Genomic DNA, 20,261 nt, shown 5'->3' on the forward strand with positions numbered 1-20,261 from the left:
GGGGTGTATTTTGTTTTTGTGATATTGTAATACTACCTAAACTGTGTTGCTTCCATCAAAAGAAATCTATTGCTCTTGTTTTTGCCTGTTACTCTGTGGAAAATTTGCCTCTTGAAAGTGTTATGATTTGGTTCCCCTGGGTAGAATTTGGAAAGCACTCCTGTGCTGTCACAACTGCCTAGATGGGCACCAGTCTGGTTTGCGTCTTCAGCTACTAGAAAACACAGAGCAGACATTGACTGATAAATGCTATTGGTCTTCTGCACAGAATCGTTTCTCTCAGCTGTGGTGAGACACATGGTAATGGTCTCATGGAATTAATTGTGTCTTTTAGTCTCTGAGCTCTTGAATGCTGAAAAAAAGCCTATGTTAACTTTTAGCATTTGTACCATCATTTTTCATAGTCAGGTAAATTTTTAATTTCTGATTTCATCTCTTTGACTACTGTAATCAGATGTCAGTGTCTGGTTTTGAGTTGAACTGGGTTGAGTTGAAAAGATGGGGAAAAACAGAATGACATGCTAGTTGTTGATTCTTCTTTTTAATTAACATCTATAATTGAAATTTTATTTATTCTTAATAGGCTTATGTATATTGCTGTACAGTGCTGTGATTTGAGATCATGAAGTATTTTCACTGAGTCTTTAAATGTAATTATTTTTTTATATTGCTTTCCTGTAAAGTATTGATATTTTAAAGCTGCATAAAATACTTCCTCTCAACACCATCTAAGAGACTTTAAATGTCACTGAATGGGTGATTTGCTGCATTTCCACGTAGATGAATTCTGTGCGGCCATGGACATAAAGAGTGTGAACTTTCAGAATATAAAGTGACAGAACATGCATGTTACTAATCTTGTTCCAAAAGAGCTGCTCCAGGTTTTTGAGACTACAGGAGTTCCTCATTTATTCATTGGGGCTTTTTTCTTTTTTGGTGGCTGGGGACATGAGAGTTTCATTTACTAGGTGTCCCATGCTGACAAACCAATGTTTTCCTAGTGCAAACTGGATCTGGAGTCTTCTGTGTAGCATGGTGTTGTGTTGCACTAAATAGCTATGTAGCTGCTGTTTTGCACTGGGTGATTGGGATTTGCACTGAGAGGTCCCTGTGTTGCGCGGAACGGTCTGTGATGTATCGCGTGGTTTGTTATCCCCTTCTCCCATCACATGGTCTCTCCCTCATCCACCCATCTGCCCTGTACCCCCTGGCGGTCTGTCCCCTAGTTACCCCTCCCCTCACCCCTCCTCAGCAGTATCCCATGGGCTGCGATGCTCTTCCCCCTGCCCCCATTCCCTCAGGTATAAGAGTCCCCTGCAAGAAGGGGACGGTCTCTTTTCTACCTGGGGGGTCGCCAGAGTCTGAGGTGTCCTCTCTAGAGTCAATAAAGAGAGGACTCTCGTCCCCACATGGAGAAGAGCGCTTCTCATCTTTTACTTTCATCTCGTCTTTTACTTTCAAGACTGTGTGGGCTGGGGTACATAGCCAGCCGGAGTGCACCCTCAGCAGCCCAAGAAATATGGATCTACAGCATACCCAGCCTGTAGCCTGCCACTAGCTGTAGCTTGCTCAAGGGGCAGACTGTGGCTGTGCCAGCCATCCTGTGGCCTGCTGAATTATTTCATGGCCTGTGGCTAGAAATAGAGTAATAGGATGGTTCTGTGGCCTATTCATGTGTCTATTATGTGAGAAAAGATACATATTTTATGACTGACCTTGCCTGAAATGTTCCCTTCTTCTTTTCCTTGGAAAAGCAACAAAACAACCACCACTATAAAAACAACTTGCTTTAAACTCACCTAAACTGTTAATTCTCAAGCTGTTCACATACAAACACCAAGAGTAGGATTTTTTTTTTTTGTTTATTTTGTGGGTTTTGTTGTCTTTTCAAAAGCTGTTTTAGCTTATTTGCATTTCAGACTCCTTATTTTTGACAGAGTTATGCACTACTTTTTTCATTCATGGAAAAGCACATTTATGAGATTGGAGTACAGAGGTGAGGGTATTACATGACCTTTATGGTAAGGGTTGTGGTTCTTGTATTTCTGTTGAAGATTTCCAGAACCTCTGTAGTGTTCATGTGTTTTTTAGTCCGGGCAAAATACTTTGATGCTTTGGAAAGCAGCTCTTGGGTACAGTGTTGTGAGAGAATTTTTTGGGGGAAAAAGCCCATCAGTAAAACAGTTTTGTCATGCAGATGTTGTATGTTTTCTGACATGAAATGCATTTTAGCTGTTCCTCACTACTCTCAATTTAGGATTTTTTAATATCTTTAAGCAAACTTGATAATCATAATTTTGGAGCATGTATAATGGTTTGGCCTTTTCAACAGTCTAATTCAAGCATGTTGCTAACACTCTTTACGTTTATTTGTATTACTATCTACTGGAGAAGTATCCATTTTTTTATCCTCTTATATTAAGCTTCACTTATGAGACTAATAGTGTGATATTATCCCTGCAGTTCATGGATTCCGTTGCCTTAAATCCTGTTCTCAAGTTTGTCTCATCAGTTCAGTGTAACATTTCTTCTGTTTGCAATTTTCCTCTAGTTGTAGTTATATATGTTATGTATTTAAATATACTAGTGCATATTTAAATGCCCTGGAAAAGCAACTGGTGCTTTATCTATTAAAAAGACCGAACGGATTTGTGTTTTTCTGAAACAGTTTATCATATGACTTCTTGGAGGTAGATGTGCCAAAGACTGGGATTTGACCACTTGCATTCAATGCCTCCTTGACCTATGCTCAAAATGAGGTATCACAGCAGCCCTGGCCTGAAGCTGCCACAGAGTCAGGAAGTCAGCTGTGAGTCAGTTAAATACTTGAGGCTTCTGCTGAAGTCAGCAGTAACAGCACAGTTGACACCATTATTTCTCCTCACTGTGTTGTAAAAGGATGATCAGCATTCCTGAGCTCGTGCTTGGAATGCTGCAGGCTGAGCCACAGCACTCTGAGCAGCTTACATAAGCAGCTCACGTCTGAGCCAAAATTTCATTTCACTTTTTTTTCCTCTCCTCCGGTGACAGACCCAATCTTCTAATACAGTCTGCTACACTAAGACCAAAGCGTAGATGTCCTGTGCATAAAGCACAGTCAGTAGGGTATTCTTAAAAGAACTCTATTCCTTCAGAAAATGCAGAGGTGACCCTGGGGTGGCCATTTTGGGAGGAATAAAGCCACCTTGCATAATAAATCAGTTCCTAAGCTTGTGCTGAGCATTTACTTGATGGATACTGGCAGTATATTCTGGAAAAGGCTCCTGAGTGTGGCACGTTAAAACATCACAGAGTAGAAAGTGACAGGAATATTACAGTTACTTGGGCAATGTTACTTGTCTTGTTCTCAGGCCAGCTAATCTGCCCTGAAGTATACTGCAAGATTCCTCACTTGCAGATTAACCTATTTAGCATACTGTGAATTTCTGAAAATCTGTCTGGAATTAGAAGAGGTAAGAAGTAGAACCACAGAGTAGTTTGTGTTAGAAGTACCTTCAAGATCATGTCATTCCAGCCCCTCTGCCTGGGGCTGGGACACCTTCCACTAGACCAAATTGCTCCAAGCCCTGTTCAGCCTGGCCATGGATGCTTCCAGGGATCCAGGGGCAGCCACAGCTTCTCTGGGCACCCTGTGCCAGGGCCTCCTCACCTTCACAGGGAGGAATTTCTTCCCAATATCCCATTTATCTGTGCCCTCTGGCAGTAGTAAGTCATTCCCCCTTGTCCTGTCACTTCAGGCACTTTTCCAACCCTGCCCTATGCAGCTTTCTGGGAGCCCCTTTAGATGCTGAAAGGGAGTCTAAGTTTTCCCCTCTAAGGCTTCCTCTTTTCATGGCTGAACAACCCCAACTGTCTTACAAAGAGATTCCAGTCAATCCTTAGAATTATTTTTTCTGTATAAGTGGAAATACAGGAATTTTTGTAACTTCAAGCTAGCTTTTAAATTTGGAGTTACACAGTTAACTCTAAACACTATTTTCTTTCTATTATCAAAATTACCAAAAGTAATATATATTAATTATTTTGTGTGTCTTCTGAATAGTGAATAGAGAGCCTAAATTCTGAAAGTTTTTCCTCATTTCCTTATTTTAAAAAGCCCAAACAAAAAACCCCAAAGAAATAAAAAAAAACTAAACAAAACCAATAAACTAACCAAACTCTCCCCTTGCCCCCTTCAAGTCCCCTAAACCAAAAAATAAGCACAAAGTTTCAGTTACTCAGTTGGAAGGCATTTTGTTGCCGAGTGCCATGAGTTTATACGAGTGAAGAATCTCTGAGGATTGGCGTCTTCTCGATGATATCTGCCCTGTTGCTGCTTTGAGGGCCAGGTAATAATATAGCACAAATTAGCAGGATACTGAACTCAAAATTGTCAGAGGTAGTTAGAAGGTGCCTGCTGTTGTTTAGGTACAGCAAGGACATGCTGGGGATTCACAGGTGGCTTCTCAGCAAGTCAGTGTAGATTCCTCTTCAGCTCCCGTTGTTGTTGCCTCATCAAAATTGGAGAAACATTATCTTATTGCAAGGTGATGAAATCTGAATCTTGCTAATCCAGAAAACCAGCTTATTTTTACAAACTTTTGCAATTGTTTTCTTGGTGGTAGCGTTTGGGGTTTTTTGGCCTAGGAGGAATGCTAGTTCCCTCAATAATAGTGCTGTAACTTTTGTTCTTTTCCATCTTCCAACACAATCATCATGACCAAGTCTTATTTGGCATCAAGAAGAAAAACTACTTGTGAGAGTGCACAGCACTTGAATAATGGGACTTTTAATAGTTTCAGGAAAACACTATTATTCATATAGATATGTAAAGGGCCTGTGCAACTGAAGTATTCATCAGGGTATAAAAATCTATCCACATCCTTCCTGTGTTCCTTACAACTTCCAGTCAGCTCAAGCACTATTCCTGTGGTCTCAGCATCGATGCTGGTGAAAATTATGTATAGTCAAACAGATTTCAAGGATGAATTTAATCTCCAGCTGCTTGTGCTGCTGCTTCCTTTCTGCTGGCAGGAGTTTTCATGATTAATATACACCTTGATCATCTACTCTGCCTTGAGAAAGTGAGTTATGCAACTGCAGTGGTCACTGCTTTTATGGAAGATATTCTCATAGAATGTGTTTTGCTGGATCTCAGAAAAATAGCATTTTTAATCAGATTTATTGTAGACTTTATGGTAAATCCAATAATATTAAAAAAACTCCAGCCAAACAGAAACCTCCAAAGGCTATATTGCCTCTTGTGTGCTTGTAAGAAGCATAGAGTGTGTTATTAAAACTTTAGTCTAGTGAATTATAACTTTTGTAGATGAAGAAAGAATAGAAAAATGGAGAGGCTCAGAAGAGTAATTTATCAACCTCATGCACTGGAAAAACACTTGTTTTTGAAGTTAAGTGAAAGTAAAGGAAAAAGAATATCTGACTTAAAGATCTCAAAGATGTGGAAAATAACCAGCACTCAACACATGAGCAAAGCATTATTTAAAAACAAGAACAGTCTTCTGTGGTGTCTATGCATTTTGTTTTCTGCAATAGAAATTGGCTTTTCACATTAACATCACATTTATTTCAGACAAAAGAGGAAGCTGTGTTTGGGTAGAATCCAGAAAAATTGAATTTCCCAATTTGTGTGTGATTTTCTCTGCAGATCCATGTATCTTGGGCTGTTGGGGGGTCCATTCTGGCTGGCAATGTAGCCCATCCCATACAGTCTTACATGGACAAAAGTAAAAGATGAGAAGCGTTCTTCTCCACGTGGGGACGAGAGTCCTCTCTTTATTGACTCTAGAGAGGACACCTCAGATTCTGGCGACCCCCCAGGTAGAAAAGAGACCGTCCCCTTCTTGCAGGGGACTCTTATACCTGAGGGAATGGGGGCAGGGGGAAGAGCATCGCAGCCCATGGGATACTGCTGAGGAGGGGTGAGGGGAGGGGTAACTAGGGGACAGACCGCCAGGGGGTACAGGGCAGATGGGTGGATGAGGGAGAGACCATGTGATGGGAGAAGGGGATAACAAACCACATGATATAACAAACCATTCCACGCAATACAAGGACCACTCAGTGCAAATCCCAATCACCCAGTGCAAAACAACAACTACATAGTTATTTAGTGCAATGCAACATTTCTCTCTGCACAGCTGTTTTTACTTGGAATTGTAAATGGCTGGTTTTCTCCTGAGGCCATTCAGGTCCGACCCAACTAACTCTGAACCCTGGCCCCTAGCAGCCTTTACAAGGATGAAAGCAAAAGTCGGAGGCGCTCTCCTCTCAGGACCAAAGTCCTATTTTTATTGCCAGGTAGGAGTCACCTGGGGATTCAGGCAATGTCCCAGGAAAAGAGAGCTTGGGGGGAGGGTCTCCTCCTGGGAGATTTAAGCTCAGGGGAAGGGGGCGGAGGAAGGGGACCACAGCCAATGGGATACAAGTGAGGAAGGGGCGAGGGGAGGAGTAAACCTGGGACAAACCCCTACCACTGGGGCTTAGTGGGGGGTAAAACCATGTGATCAGTGCAGATTATCAAACACCCAGTGCAAAATCAACAACTAAATAAACTATTAGTGCAATACCACGTGGAATATTTATTGTCCAAATAGGAGATTTTTACTTTGCTAAAGGAAAGAATTTGTGGAAGGTTTTTCTTTACGTACTTGCAATGGGTATGAGTTGGAGGGAAATAACCATTTTTATGTAACAATTGACTCAGTTTGTTTTTGGCAGAGGTAAGTCTGGAGGTCTGTTATTCAGGTTGCACTCAATAAATTTTCATCTGCTACTAAGAGGGATAACTATAATTAGGGAGGTGAGGAGAATATGGCTGTAGGGGGTAGCCTTGGTAAGCCAAGGGCAGATTTGAGAGCAGCTACTCCCAGTCTTCATGTTTCATGCTGAATTCTGAACTCAGCAAGATCACGAATTGCTGCTCTTCAAACCCAAGTCACTGACTGCTGAATGAGTGGAGCCACAGGGCCTGCCAGCAACATCCATCCTTCATCAATCTCTGCTGAGCTGGGCAGGGAGCAAAGTGATGGGTTACAAATTTGCTGGACTGAGTGCAGTCATGAGCAAGTTCTACTTTGCAATCTGGAGACTCTTTTTAAACTGCTTACCACACTTTTGCCTCAGCTTTTTATGAACCAACAAAGCAGGTTCTCTTTTCCTTCCCATCCAATTTGGTCACCCAAACCATCTGTGCCTGTGCTAGCTGAACTTTCTTTCCTGGAATGAGAGAGATTTGAGTTGTAAATACACACAACTTCTGATGCATGTCACAAAAGTATTGTGTGAGGATGTATTTTCCTCCTTGTGGACATAGTTCTCCTATATTAATTTTTGGGAGTTAGCTTTTAAAAAAATGTTAGCAGTCACTTCCTTTCATTTGCTGATTACAGTGAAAAGAAACTCGGACATTGTTTTATTAGTAATGTTGGAGGATTCATGTACTGGGTCAATATGTCAGCCTTTCCTACAATAAATAATACAGAATTGTATCACATTAATGAGAATAATTAAACTGTGATGTAATTAAATTTGTATCTAAGCCCTGAAACTTCCCTGTGAATGATAGGTCTTACTGGTTCAACTGTGTGGTGAAAAAGCTTGTACCAGTTTTGTCCCAGATGACAGTCAAATACAGTATGCAGGAAGTATCTCATGTTCACCTGTGTCCAATGGCAATTTGAAATTTGGCTGAGAGAAACAGTTCTTTTCAGAGAACAAAGAAAGTCTCTTCATGCATCAGAGCATTCCTAAAAGTCTTGGCTCTGGAAACAAATGTACCTCTTTTGTGAAATACCTTGATGCTAGGCATGTAAACTTCTGTGGTTACTTTGGCTTGCTGTATTTATTAAGACATCGCACATGTATTTTACTTGTTGTGGTTTAAGAATGGTATTCCTTAATTGGAAACACTGCAAACATTGAGTTGCTTGCTCGCTCCCCTCTCCTCTTCCCCACTTTGATGATCTGGAGAGAACTAGAGGCACAAAAGGCAAAGATCATGGGTTGCGATAAGAACAAATTCCTGGAAACAGCAATGAAAAGACAACGAACAGTAACAGCAACAATACTAATAAAAGAGTGTACAAGAAATGGTTTGCACCTGAGTTTTCACCCCCGACAATACTCAACCATTCCCTCTGCTATGCTACCCGAGCTGCAGGCAGCCATTTTCCAAAAAATGAGGTGAGGTGCTAGAGAATAACCTCTGGGTCCTGGCCATGCCCCCTCCTGGCTCCTGCAGAAATTAAACCTGTCTTGTCCAGAACCAGGACACTACATTCTTTATATCATAACTTCCTTTTTGTATGAGTTTTATAATCCATGCAAATGGCAGCTGGATAGCCTTGCTTGAGTGGCACACTTGTCTCAAGTAAGGAAAGGCTAAGATTCGAGTTAAATAGTAAAACATACTTTTAGTATAGGCTTCTTTACCATACCCTGTAATTTGTGCATATATTTCTTTATAAACAATTGGTGTCAGATAATTACAGTGCAAATTTTGTGAAGTCTGTATGTGTATTTTTGTTTTGAGGGGCTTTCTCCCTTCCCTTTCCCAAAAGCAGAGAGATCCATAATAAGAAATACACCTTTTTGCACGGTAACAAAGCTACTTTTCTCAACAGATGAGTATGCCATGAGAACATACTGTATTGGTGTATAAGGGTATAAAGGGTGTGTCTGCCAGTGATGATGTATATGGATGTGGCACCAACTGATTTCAACCAGACAGAAAACTAGCACCCCATCTAAAACATGGAAGAAAGGTTTAGTAAATGTGAATTGTAGCTTTGTAAACATCTCTACCTCCTAAAGCCCAGGGAAACAATAGAGAGTAACTAAGTCTGTGCGTTTATGAGGTATTTTCAGGCATTCCTGGAAATCAGTTTTATATTTTGTCCTTGTGTAATGGATTGCCATCCATAGAGGTTGCTGTTCAATTTTTTGGAGTGCCTGCCCTTGAATTGACACCTGGTATATTAAGGGTCACGAAATGCCAATAAGACAGGCAGAACAAATGCGTCTTAATATCTTCCAACAATCTCAAGAATCTATGCTAGATATGTATTTTTTACTGCCAAGCAGAAAGAACAGAAACATACTGACTAATTTTTACCAGGACAATAATCAGACATCCACCAGTAAACATGAGTGTAGGCCAGAGGAAAGCAAAGAGGAGACCTTTTGCGGGATAAAGTCTGCTTAAAATGACATTGGTCTGTGTTCCTCCTGGGTCATAGTAACACGGGAAAGTCTGATGTTTTTTGAAATTGCTTGCAATTGTTTCTATTCGTGCTTTAACTTCTTTGGAGTTCTCCAACTTGTCTGGGACGTATGAGCACTGAAATAAGAAATCAAGGTGGTTCATTATAACAAATACTCAAATAAAAAGTTTTTAGTTAAGTCAGATTGAGTGAAAAAATCATGCTAGTACTGACAAAATCTTCTGTGGTTTGGCATTTCTGGAGATTGTCTTGGTTTCCTTATGTCCATTTGCCATGCCACTCTTCCCTGTTTCCATCAGTATGTCTATGCCCTCAGTCTGCAGATTTACAGATTGGAGTTACATTGTTGGAAATCAATAATATACATGCTCAAAAAAACCCTGCAGTCTTTAACACTGTCACTTCTTTATTACAGTGCCAAACTCCAGTTCCTAACAGAGCTTCTAGGTACTGTCACAGAGGGAAAGTGTTCATTGTGCAGAAATTCACACTAGCTTGTCAGTGTGCACAAGAATGAAGTGTTTCACTGCACACCTCTGGTTGTAAGTAGTAGAAAAATACAAGCATGGCTGTTGGAGGCTTCCTAGTTGTCTTTGTCAAACAAAACTATTTTGACTTGTAGTAATAATTCAGAGTTATTTAGTTTTCAGTGAAAATAGACTTTGAAGCAGTAATTTTTTTGTTATTTTTGTTGTTCATAAACATTTTTTCTGCAGTATTATTTTGTGTATATAATAATGCTTGAATGTACTAAATTGGAACCTGGCCAAGGCAAAAGCGGGGATGGTTCCTGACCTGAAAATTTTACTTGTATTGATAGGACATCAAGAAGTTGCCTCCCCTTGCAGTGAACAAGGCTCTTGTTTTCATCTATGGTAGGTATTTTCTGTTTGCTCCTTTGTTGCATGTAACTTTCCCTGAGACAGTCATTATAAAGACAGGCATTAGCTAGAAAAATTTGCATCAGCTGAAGTGTTTTATGCTATTAGGTTTGCACTGTGGGAAGCTCTAATCTATATAAATGCTTTGCACTTTTAATCTGAGCATGTTTGTTCTGGATTCTAAAAGTACTTCAGTCTTGGCCATACAAGATCTGAATTTTCATTGATTTGTTTCTTCTTTCTGTCTAAAATGTGCATCATGTTGCAATTTTCTCCTTATTCCCTGCTTCATACTATACACCTAAAAAACAAGTAAAATTGGGATTTGTGCTCTTTGGATGGTTCTAAACTTGATGTCTCTCATGTGCTAATTCAACAAGCAACTGAGCGAGCCACAGCTTATAAACCACTTGTTACAATGGGTCTTCAACTGGGAGACTTACATAATTTAAAATGTTCATAGGTGTTGTATATTAGTGTTGGTGGAATTCCTTTAAAATATTAACTTAATATTTAATGTAATATTTAAAAGAAAATAAAAACCTGTAATTTCTGGAATGTTTTAAAATTGCCTTGGTTTAAGCCCAGATGTTAACATGTAAAAGATGAGTGACTCCTGCTGTTACTGTGCTGCTTGGTTTAAAAACTATCAGCCCTTCTCCTCAAAGGTGTTAGATAGTAGCAAAGAATGAGTATGCAATCTATGTTGCAAGTACCTTAGGATTTCTTTCCAATGTATCTTCAGTCTGGTAGAGCATAACCTCCTGGCCTGAAGCTGTCAGATTAACCCACACCTGTAGACAGGGATAAGGAAAGATTTCCTCATCCTCTGAGCCTTTGCTGTTTGGGCAGAAAACTTTGTCCTTGATGTTGGCTTTGAGTACCTTGCACACAGTTTCTGTTGTCCAAACACTACAAAAACAAAACAAAAGGTATTTCTTTGAAGCTCATCAGAAGCATCTGTTGCAAGTTCCATGTCAAAATACATCTGTGTGTGTGCTGGCTTGGCTGGAGTTCATAGCTGCTTCATCCTGCTGTGATGAACTGTGCCCACCCTGAATCTGTGGCTGCAGCTGAAGAAGGGCTGCCGTAGTGAGTAAGCTCAGGAAAGCATTTTTGTTGTTTTTGATGTTTTTGCTGTTGTTACTTATGCATTCTGTGGTTTTCAGTTAGATTCTGACCTTCCCATCTGTAACCAGCTTCATGTTATTCAATAAAGAAATATTGCTATGGATTTTAAAATTTGGTAGTAAATACCTGGAATGTAGTGCACTTCATGTCTAGAAATATTTGGACTGATTTCATACAATAAGCCTCAGAACTCAGATCTGTTTTCCCCACTTCTCTTTTTCTTTATTACATGGGCCTCTTGCATAAATAAGTAACAGGATTTTTTCTGGAAAAAGTTAATTTTTACTGTTGCATGTCTGTTTTTCTCAAGAGTTTTCTGTTATTGATAACACATTAAATTTTGCTCACAGAAGTACACTTTGGTGTCAAAGAAAGTTGAGAAACAGTCTCGCTCCAGTTCTTATGAAACTACTCTTGATACATGTATCCATCTTTTGTAATGTAATCTGGAGGCAGAAAAATAAATATGTGAATTACTCTGTTTTAAAGAGAATGTATTTCAAATAGTTTTGAGATTAAAGGTGCTCTAGCAAGAAGAATGAGGTGGATGTCCTTGCTTTCTCTATCATAATCTCGAAACATGAACAAGTGAGCTGTACTACTTGTCTTGTTACTTTGATATTTTGCAAATTGATTTTGTGTGTGTAGGCAGAACACACAAAATTAAATCAAAGGGTGGGCATTCATAACTCCTTCAGTGTTCATTATGTTCTGTAATATTTGGTGTGGCAGCCTGGGTTGTTGAAAGTGTTCGTTTCTTATGATGGTTAATTTGGAAGTAAGATACAGATTCTTGAGAGAACAATTTTACCATGACTTCTGTTGCTCAAGTTTTATTAAACAAGACTCTCTCCTGCCCACGAAAGAGCTTTTTTTAACTGTTTCTGTTTGTGCAAGACTTGGCTTTTCATTGTCAAGCTTTAATAAGCATGGTTGGCTTTTTGATTCCACAGCAAATTTTTTGATTTAGTCTGTTTTGTTTAGCCGTGAGGAGAATAATTTCCTCTTTTTTTGTTCTCACTTGTGCCTGATGAATTCTTGCCACACTTTTTTCCTCTCCTGTTTTAAATCCTTATGAGCTTTTTGAGAGCACTTTGTCTATTTGTACAATGTACTAATGTATATTTTATCACTGTTTTAATTATTGTATATGATGCTAACAGGAAAAAGAATAGCCTTGTTTCATAAATAAATGTCTCTTATTACCTCTTAGTGAAAAATGGCACAATGGTGATCCCAATAAAAAAGTACATCATCACGGAGCAGGCAACCATTCCCAGTCCCAGGCAGAGGGCTCTTGTCTCCCCTCGCTTTTGTGCAGTCACCAACTTCTTTCCCAGCATGATTTAGAGTTGTGAAACTTGAACAACCTCTTTTTGGTGCAAAATAAAATACAGAAAAGAGAGGCAAAACATGACAGTTATTGTAGTTATGTAACAAGTTTCTGAAATATAATATAATTGGTGGCAGAACAGCCCCATTTTTGCAAAAAATTGAACTAAAAGAAATCCAATGAAACTTGCTGTGTTTTTTGTTATAGTTAGACTCTTCTTTTACTTTTTAAATTTATCGTGTAGTACCTTAAGAAATGTGCATCGCTGTGTGTATGTAAGCCAAGAGACTAGGTAGGAAAACCTGGTAACTTCTGAGGAGAATTCTGTTAACATTCCAGTTGTCCTTAGACTTAATTCAGTCTGTTTTATGTTGCTGCTTCTCTGAAGTTAGAATTGTTTTGCTGTATATTGGTAAAGGCTGCATGAAGGGAAAACCTTCCCAGAGTAGAAACTTTTTACATTATGCCTTTTCTTCTGGAGTTGTTTGAAATGGTGTTGTCTTATTTCAAAAGAACTGAAATAATTAAAAATTTAGCATTTGAGATTTCTGACTTCTGCATGTTTGCTTGGCCTTGTCAGTTCAGAGGTGCTCCAAACCTGCTGTTCGAGGAGTGTTGGTGTAACTCTGGGGAGCTAACTCTTGGGCAGAGCTGTCTGAACCTGAGCTCAGAACTGACTGGCATTAGCCTCTTCACTCGTTTGACAAAAAACATTTTAAATGATCCACCATAAATGATCCATAATGTTTTGTTGAAGAGAATCTGAAAATTATTGCCATGAGTCCATATGCCATTGAATCATTTTTAGTGACATATAGGTTTCTACAGAAATAGTCCAGAACTTTCACTGCAAGTTCAACCCATCGCCAGTATCTGCTGCACTGACAGCTGTGATTGCTGGTATGTGGGGTTTTGTTTTTTCATGAAAACATGGCAAAAGCTGTTTTTATGGAAATGACAAGACTGGCAAGTTTGTGTGGGCTTTTTGGAGATAAGAGAGGAAAGCAGAGCAAAAGGAGAAAGAAAAAAAGGCATTCATGCCAAAATTAGATTTGCTTTCTGTTCTGCACAAGGCAATGGTGCACAGCTTTAGGCAGTGCTTTTTCAGGATTTCAGTTTCACATGTGTGGAACTTTTCAGTGTTTATGCTTACTAGCTGCCCTTCAGGATGGCATAGCCCCTGCCTAAATCCACCTGTGTTCAGACTTATATACAGTGTAAGATAAGCACAAACCAAAGTTGGCACATAGGTTCCTCTGGTTATCTGTGAGCAGATGTTCTCCAGCTGCTACAGGCTGGCAGAGCTGTGGTGTGACTGCAAGTAGGGGACCATGCTGAATTTGGTGAAAGATGAGATAGCCCTCAAAGCAATGAGCATCAGCTCTTAAAGGAATGAATGGAAATATATTCTGAATATTCTTTCCTTTCCTGCTATTTCTGGTTTTCCCTTGTAAAAGTGCCTCACTTTGACTGTTCAATGATCAAAGGCAAAAGGTATTTGAAAATTAACATCCTGCTGTTTTTAGACTGCTGTAACACCTGAATGTTAGTTCTCTTAGCAATAAAAATATAGATGTCTGTGGACAGTAAAACACCTTTGGTCATTTAGCAGAACTTGTGGTTAGTTGCAGATTTTAAGAATATATTTTGAAGTTGGTAGTATTTGATATCAAAGTGGAAAGCTGTTTTTAGGTGTCCCTAGAAACTAAACAAGTTATGTTTAGAATACTAAATTTTGTCCACTTCCATGTTTAAGTCCACTTTAAATAAAACATCCACGTCCACTGTGAATTTTTGCATACAGCATTTTGAGAGGAATTGTTTTTCTGATGATCACATATAATCCACTGGCACTGTAAGAAGCATCTCAATTTGAAAATTGCCATAGATTAACTTTCCTTGTTTACTGCCATTTGAGTTTAATACAGAAGGTGAGTTAATGCCCTTAAGTAAAGTACTGTGTTTTGTTTGGTCAGTGGGGCTATAGGTAGAACATGTGGTATCAAATGCTCCCAGCACACTCATGCTGCACCTGATATTCACATGTAACTATGTGGAGAGGTGTGTGCAGCAAGAAAACTTGCATAGTAAGTGTCAGTAACTGTTCCTTGAAACCTTCTGTCATTTATTTTAGTTTGGAAAATGGGAAATAAAAGACTTAAAAAATTCCAAAGTACTTAAAATATCAGAATACTGCACAACACAGTACCTTAATACCAATTGTTATTAAACTGGCCCTCCATTACATAATGTGCAGCTTGGTCAGAGAGGGAAGTGGAATATAGAAAAATTATCAGGCCTGGAACACAGGCCCCGAGAACAAATGGTACTGCAGTAGCAGGTCCTTATAGCATGGTGGGGAGATAATGATAGATGAGTGAAAACCTGTGTAATTAATAAGAAATTCTTACATACAGTTACAATGATTAATCTTTAATTTTCTGTGAGAAATTGAAAAAATGAAAGGCTGGTACTGCCACTGTGACTTGTGGAAATTTTCTAGTGTCCTAGAGCTGTTATCATACTGAATTTTGATGAAGCATAATATTTACAGAGCTGTCCCATTTACACTGAGAAACAGTGGGTTAATCAACCCCCTTGTTACATGGAAAACAAGAACTGTGGGACTATTAACTGAAGAATTAATAAGAAATCTAATTGCTTCAAAAGTCTGCTTGAATGCCAGGCACACATGCAGTGGATGTACCACTAAACACATCCTCTTAATAATCTAAAACTAGCAGACGGTCTCTTTAAGACACAAAAGGAATTTGTATGTGTTAATAGGAAATTTTTCTTAAGTGGCCCAGAGGTTAAATGCAGTCTTGTTCCACATCCTCACACCAGATAGACTGCTTGACCCTGACTCTCTGCAAGGGCTGCTAAGTGATGCTGTTTGCCTGTATTCCCCCAGTTCAGATAACTGCTTCACCCCAAAGGGAATAAGGACATGTAAATTATGCAGAGTATGTTAACAAGAAAGATTCATCTAAAAATATCACCCTGAGGGCTTCTATAGACATAAAAAATAACCAACTAGGTCTTCAGGCAATGTAAAACAGGGGTGCTTACATCATTGTTGTGCTGCTGTAGCAAATTAGCAGTAAATGTGGTCCCTAAAACTGAAATACACATTTTCTGGTGCATTTTTTTCTGCTTTCAAATGTAGAAGACCAGAAAAACCTATAACACTATTTCATGCGTGTACAGAAGAATTTAAGAGGAAACACAGGACTGCAAAGGAAACCCATGTGCTTTTTTTTTTCTTTCTTTCTTACATACACATTCCTATGTATTACTGCTGAAAAGACTTAATTTTCTGGCTCTCAAGAAAAAGCAAAGTTGCTTACATATAGCAAACCATATTTACTTGGAATTTCTTAATTGTTTTAAAGGATAATATTTTTCTGATTAAAAGTATCTTCTGTCTCCTTGCTCTGTCTATGTATATTAGAAGAAGCATTGAAATATCTGGTTTAGTGTTTCCTCTGACAAAACCATTAATCTTTTAAAATTAAACACTGCAGAAGACTTGACTGGCCCAGGAAGTCTGAGTAAAATTGAATTGGAAAATGTTGAAGTGTACAAAGCAAGGCTTAGTCCAGCCTTCAAGAGAAAATGTAAATGTATTTTTCTACTGCAGATTTTATGCGGTGGTTCATACCTATTAGGAATGTATAAACTGCAAATGTTTTGATAATGTTCCCTCTGCCTAATCTTCTTCAATCCAGTTAACTTACAGTACATTAGCTGTGTGTTTGCAATGTAGAATAATTGCATTCATAGCAGCTTGTAATAATCTTAGGGATGTCATCCGCTAAGGTTTTGAACAGTCCCCTATTTTAATTAGAGAGATATTTGATACTTGGCAGGAAGTCTCTACCTCCTCCTACTCTCTCATCTTTTAAGGTGTTTCCAGTGGTGTGACCTCAGATGGGACCTCTCTCTCAAGCTATTCCAGACTGCTCTTAATTTGCGTAAGGTATGACTAGCACTGATGAATTTACTTCGCTTGCAGAAGAAAGGCTGCTAAATCCCTCTATTGAATTTAAGTTGGGAATAAATATTAACAGTGAGATAGTGTTGTGTTTTTTTTGGTTTGGCTTTTCTTTGAGCTGATTTATCCCACACTATATGGTGAATCTTCAGTGAATATTTATGTATTGCTTTCAGATGAACATTATGTTCTAATACAGCATCATACCAAGAAGAATGATGCAAGTCATTTACATCTCTAAAGTGATGAGGAATTTTAAACAGGCCTGTGCCTGTTTGCCTCTATTGCTTCTCCATGCAAAACAGCCATTTGTTTTCCCTGTCAAATGCCAACTTAAGCCACCTTGTTTTATTCTCAAAAACCTTGTACAGACAAAATAAAAATTGCCAGCTTTGCTGGATTTGTAGGAGGAGCACAGTACTTTGTGACAGGTTATTCGCCAAATGCTTTTTGTGAGAACCAGGAGGCAAAAGTTTTAGATTTATAAATATAAGCTCTGTACTGGTTATGTTACTGGAACAGCACTCATATTTACATACTTAGAACTCTCTCTAGGTAGTTGGTTGGATCATTCACACTTGCTTATCTGTGTTTCCATGGGTACTTCAACACTGCTTAGATTCTTCCTTTCTGTTTCAATCCTATGCTCATCATTTCCTCATCTGCTGCCCCACCACTTACAACAGGCTGTAGTCAAAATTGCTTTTCTGTTAGCACTTTCTTTCCTCTTCCCCAGTCTCTAGCAGTTACAGGCATTTCTTGCTGGTACTGGGGAAGTGCTGCGGACAGGGAACACCAGTTTTTTCATTACTTAATAAGCTTTCTGTGTGTCTGGGACCACAAATACTGTATGTTACAGAATGAGGTGATGCTGAGCCTCAATGGAAAAGTGCACAGAAGAATTTCTCATGTAGTTGTGTTGGAAACCTAAACCAGCAATATTTTGACTGTGTAGCATAGTACAACTGTTTATTTTATAAAACATGCTGTATAATTTTGCTTTATTACTGAACTGTTTACCAGATGTGCCACTAGAGTGAATTAAAGAAGTTAGATTTTTAATTGTCTCAAAACACATGCAGTTGTTTAAGACTAATTCTATTACCTTTTAAACATGGTGGTTCTTAAAAAAAGAAAAAAAATGGGGGGAAAAAGACAGAAGTTACTTGCTTAGTTCGGGTGTTCTGAAATCTTTCTGGAGTACTTTTTCCTTTGATTCTGTGCTGTAGAGGGCTGCACAGAAGGAATCAGTTTAAGACCAGATTTTTGGGAAGCCTTCAAGAGTTCATGTGCCTGGTTCCTCAATAACTTAGGGGTAGGTTAGCACAACCTCTAGACTAATGCTGAAAACCCAAAGCCATGAAACTTCTAAGTGCAAAAGTGCATCATTTACCATTAAAAGGAATAAGAACTATGGTCTTATATGAGCTACAGGCTCTTAATTTATGAAAATATTATTGCTACCTTTCCTGAATGATCAGATTGCATCCAGTTACAAAAGAGATAACTCAGTCTGCATGCTACAGAAAAGTTATCTACCTTGTCCTCCATACTGCTGCAGATATAGAAAGTCTTTTGCTTCCCAAAACACTGTACTTTTAAAAACACAAAGCTATCACAAAGCTATGCTCCCAAGGAAAAAGAGTTGTTTAGAAATATACTTACAATTTTTGATGAAATGCTGCTTCTTCTGATGAAAAAAGTCTGTTACCTGACAGACTTGGGATAGTAGTGGAGCTCAGAGCTGAAAGAGATTTTTATTATTTTTCTTTTTCCTCTCCTGTATGTCGCTGGGTTTGCTTTGCTGTGGCTGAACTCCTAACTTAATCCCTCTATTACAAAGCCTTTTGTAACCATAAATGGTAAGGTATGAAAGAGCACTGTCCTTTTGGAAATTATTGCTGGAAACCAGGAAGTCACAATACTAAGACTGAGCTTTCTCATATAGTAGAGCTCCTTTACAACACATTCTTGTGGATTTGTGTTAAAGTATGGGCCTACTCCATTTGTACAAGTCTTTTAGTTTAGAAATCTGACAGATCTTTTGGGTAAGATTTATGGAATTGAACTGTATTGATGACCAGTGGTATTGATTCTTAATAATCTGACAGATCTTTTGGGTAAGATTTATGGAATTGAACTGTATTGATGACCAGTGGTATTGATTCTTAATAACCTGAGCCATTCGCAGCTGTGTGGGAATGCTTTATTTGCCACTATTTTCAGTGAGTTTGGATGCAACAGGTGCTACAATTCTGACTGTACATCAGAGCCTTACCGAAAAGAACATCGATCATGCCATAGGTGCATTAATGTCTAGCATGTTCCTCTAGCCAAAAAGCCAAGCCTATTTCTGGGACATATAAACAGATAACTCCTAGCACAGAGCTTCAGAAAAGAGATGTGGGTTTTTTTGGTTTTGTTTTTTGTTTGTTTGTTTGTTTGTTTGTTTTTGGAAACTTTATTATTGGGAGTGTAAAGGAATTTAAATGAGTTAATCCAGTAGAATCATTGGGAGAGAACTGTAAGCAAGGGTAGGGTATTTGCCCCACCCTCCCCGCTTTAGGTATCTCATAATTAGCTGTTTCAGTTTAAGCTGTTCTTCTAAACTTGCTTGGATAAAAGATTTGAAGTTGACAATGAATGTTCATGCTGTCTAAAGATAACTGATTAATCTCCTTCAGTAGGACCCTTCTGTATTATTACAGATGCAGAAGAGAGCACACAAAGCTAATCTGGATTTAGGTAACTGTCTGGCAGACATTTACAGCTAAGTAAGAGGAAGTCTGCTACTATCATCTAGATTGGAAATACTTATGATCATAGTAAGTTTATAATACTTGTGAAGTAATGTAGAGAAATTTTTAAAATTACACTTGAAGTTTGGAAAAAAAGTCTTATGAATAAAAGTTATTTCTGGATAAAACAGGATCTGGTGAGTGGAGTTTTTATCATTTTTAATGCTTAGTAATCAAAACTGGATATTTCAAAGAGGCAGTCTCTGCTGGCTCAAGGAATAGTCAGGCTTTTAATGAGAATTTCATTGTAAGTGATTTTTGGGTTCTGTGTTTCAGGGGTCAAAGTAGAATACAAGGTAAGCTGTGCTGAATGAAATTCATGAGTCTTCAAAGTGAAGGTTTGTCATCTGTCTCCTCTCCATGTACGCCTCAACCCCAATGGCCAAAATAGATTTCATTTCAGCGATAATTTCCCATAATTCTTTTAAAAATACCAATGCCTCAACTTGAAAAATCTTGCCATATCTGTAAATTACTGAAGTAGCTGCACTCAAAATTGCCAGCCTCCAGAACTGCAAGTAGCTATCTGAAAAATTAAAGGGAAATAAGATATATTTCTGGGGATTTATTTTCCCTGTAGAGTGATAATGGAAGAAAAATCAGGTGAGAGAAATTATGTGGCTCTGAAAAAGACATTATGCAAACATAAGCACACAATGATTGTAGCTTTTGCTTTGCAAATAAAAGTATAAGGAGACTGTAAACATTTTGGCAATGGCAGGGAACAGGAACTTCTGGTGTTTATTTGCTGTACTGCTCTGCAGTGAGTACTTGCTGTTGTCCTTTGGGCACAATCTGTATTGCAGAGTGCTTTGTTCCACCCCCTTCTGCTCCTCATGGCTGGCTGTTGCATATTCATCCAGAGAGTGTTTAACCCTCCCAAGGAATCCATCTGAC

General features: G+C 38.7%; 2 protein-coding genes across 3 annotated transcripts in view; one reads left to right on the forward strand and one right to left on the reverse strand.

Moving 5' to 3' along the window:
- KCNIP1 (potassium voltage-gated channel interacting protein 1) overlaps nucleotides 1-20,261 on the forward strand; it is a 285,944-nt gene that overhangs the window by 11,188 nt on the left and 254,495 nt on the right. The window lies entirely within an intron of this gene.
- KCNMB1 (potassium calcium-activated channel subfamily M regulatory beta subunit 1) lies at nucleotides 8,005-18,488 on the reverse strand. The gene is made up of 4 exons (XM_038149901.1): nucleotides 18,232-18,488; nucleotides 12,443-12,608; nucleotides 10,822-11,017; nucleotides 8,005-9,340 (listed from the first exon to the last, which is right to left on the reverse strand). Exons 2-4 carry the CDS (start codon nucleotides 12,577-12,579, stop codon nucleotides 9,071-9,073), a joined length of 603 nt encoding a protein of 200 aa, XP_038005829.1. The 5' UTR covers nucleotides 12,580-12,608; nucleotides 18,232-18,488; the 3' UTR covers nucleotides 8,005-9,070.

The sequence above is a fragment of the Motacilla alba genome, chromosome 13, assembly GCF_015832195.1.
Source record: "Motacilla alba alba isolate MOTALB_02 chromosome 13, Motacilla_alba_V1.0_pri, whole genome shotgun sequence".
NCBI lineage: Eukaryota > Metazoa > Chordata > Aves > Passeriformes > Motacillidae > Motacilla > Motacilla alba.

What these genes read in the sequence shown, in the direction of transcription:
- KCNMB1 (XM_038149901.1), bottom strand. Translation starts at nt 12,579, where the DNA reads ATGCTGGGAAAGAAGTTGGTGACTGCACAAAAGCGAGGGGAGACAAGA. An exon ending in GTGCCATTTTTCACTAAGAG is followed by an intron (nt 11,018 to 12,442) that starts GTAATAAGAGAC and finishes TTGTTTTTGTAG; the next exon opens with TGTTTGGACAACAGAAACTG. An exon ending in CATTGGAAAGAAATCCTAAG is followed by an intron (nt 9,341 to 10,821) that starts GTACTTGCAACA and finishes TTCTTATTTCAG; the next exon opens with TGCTCATACGTCCCAGACAA.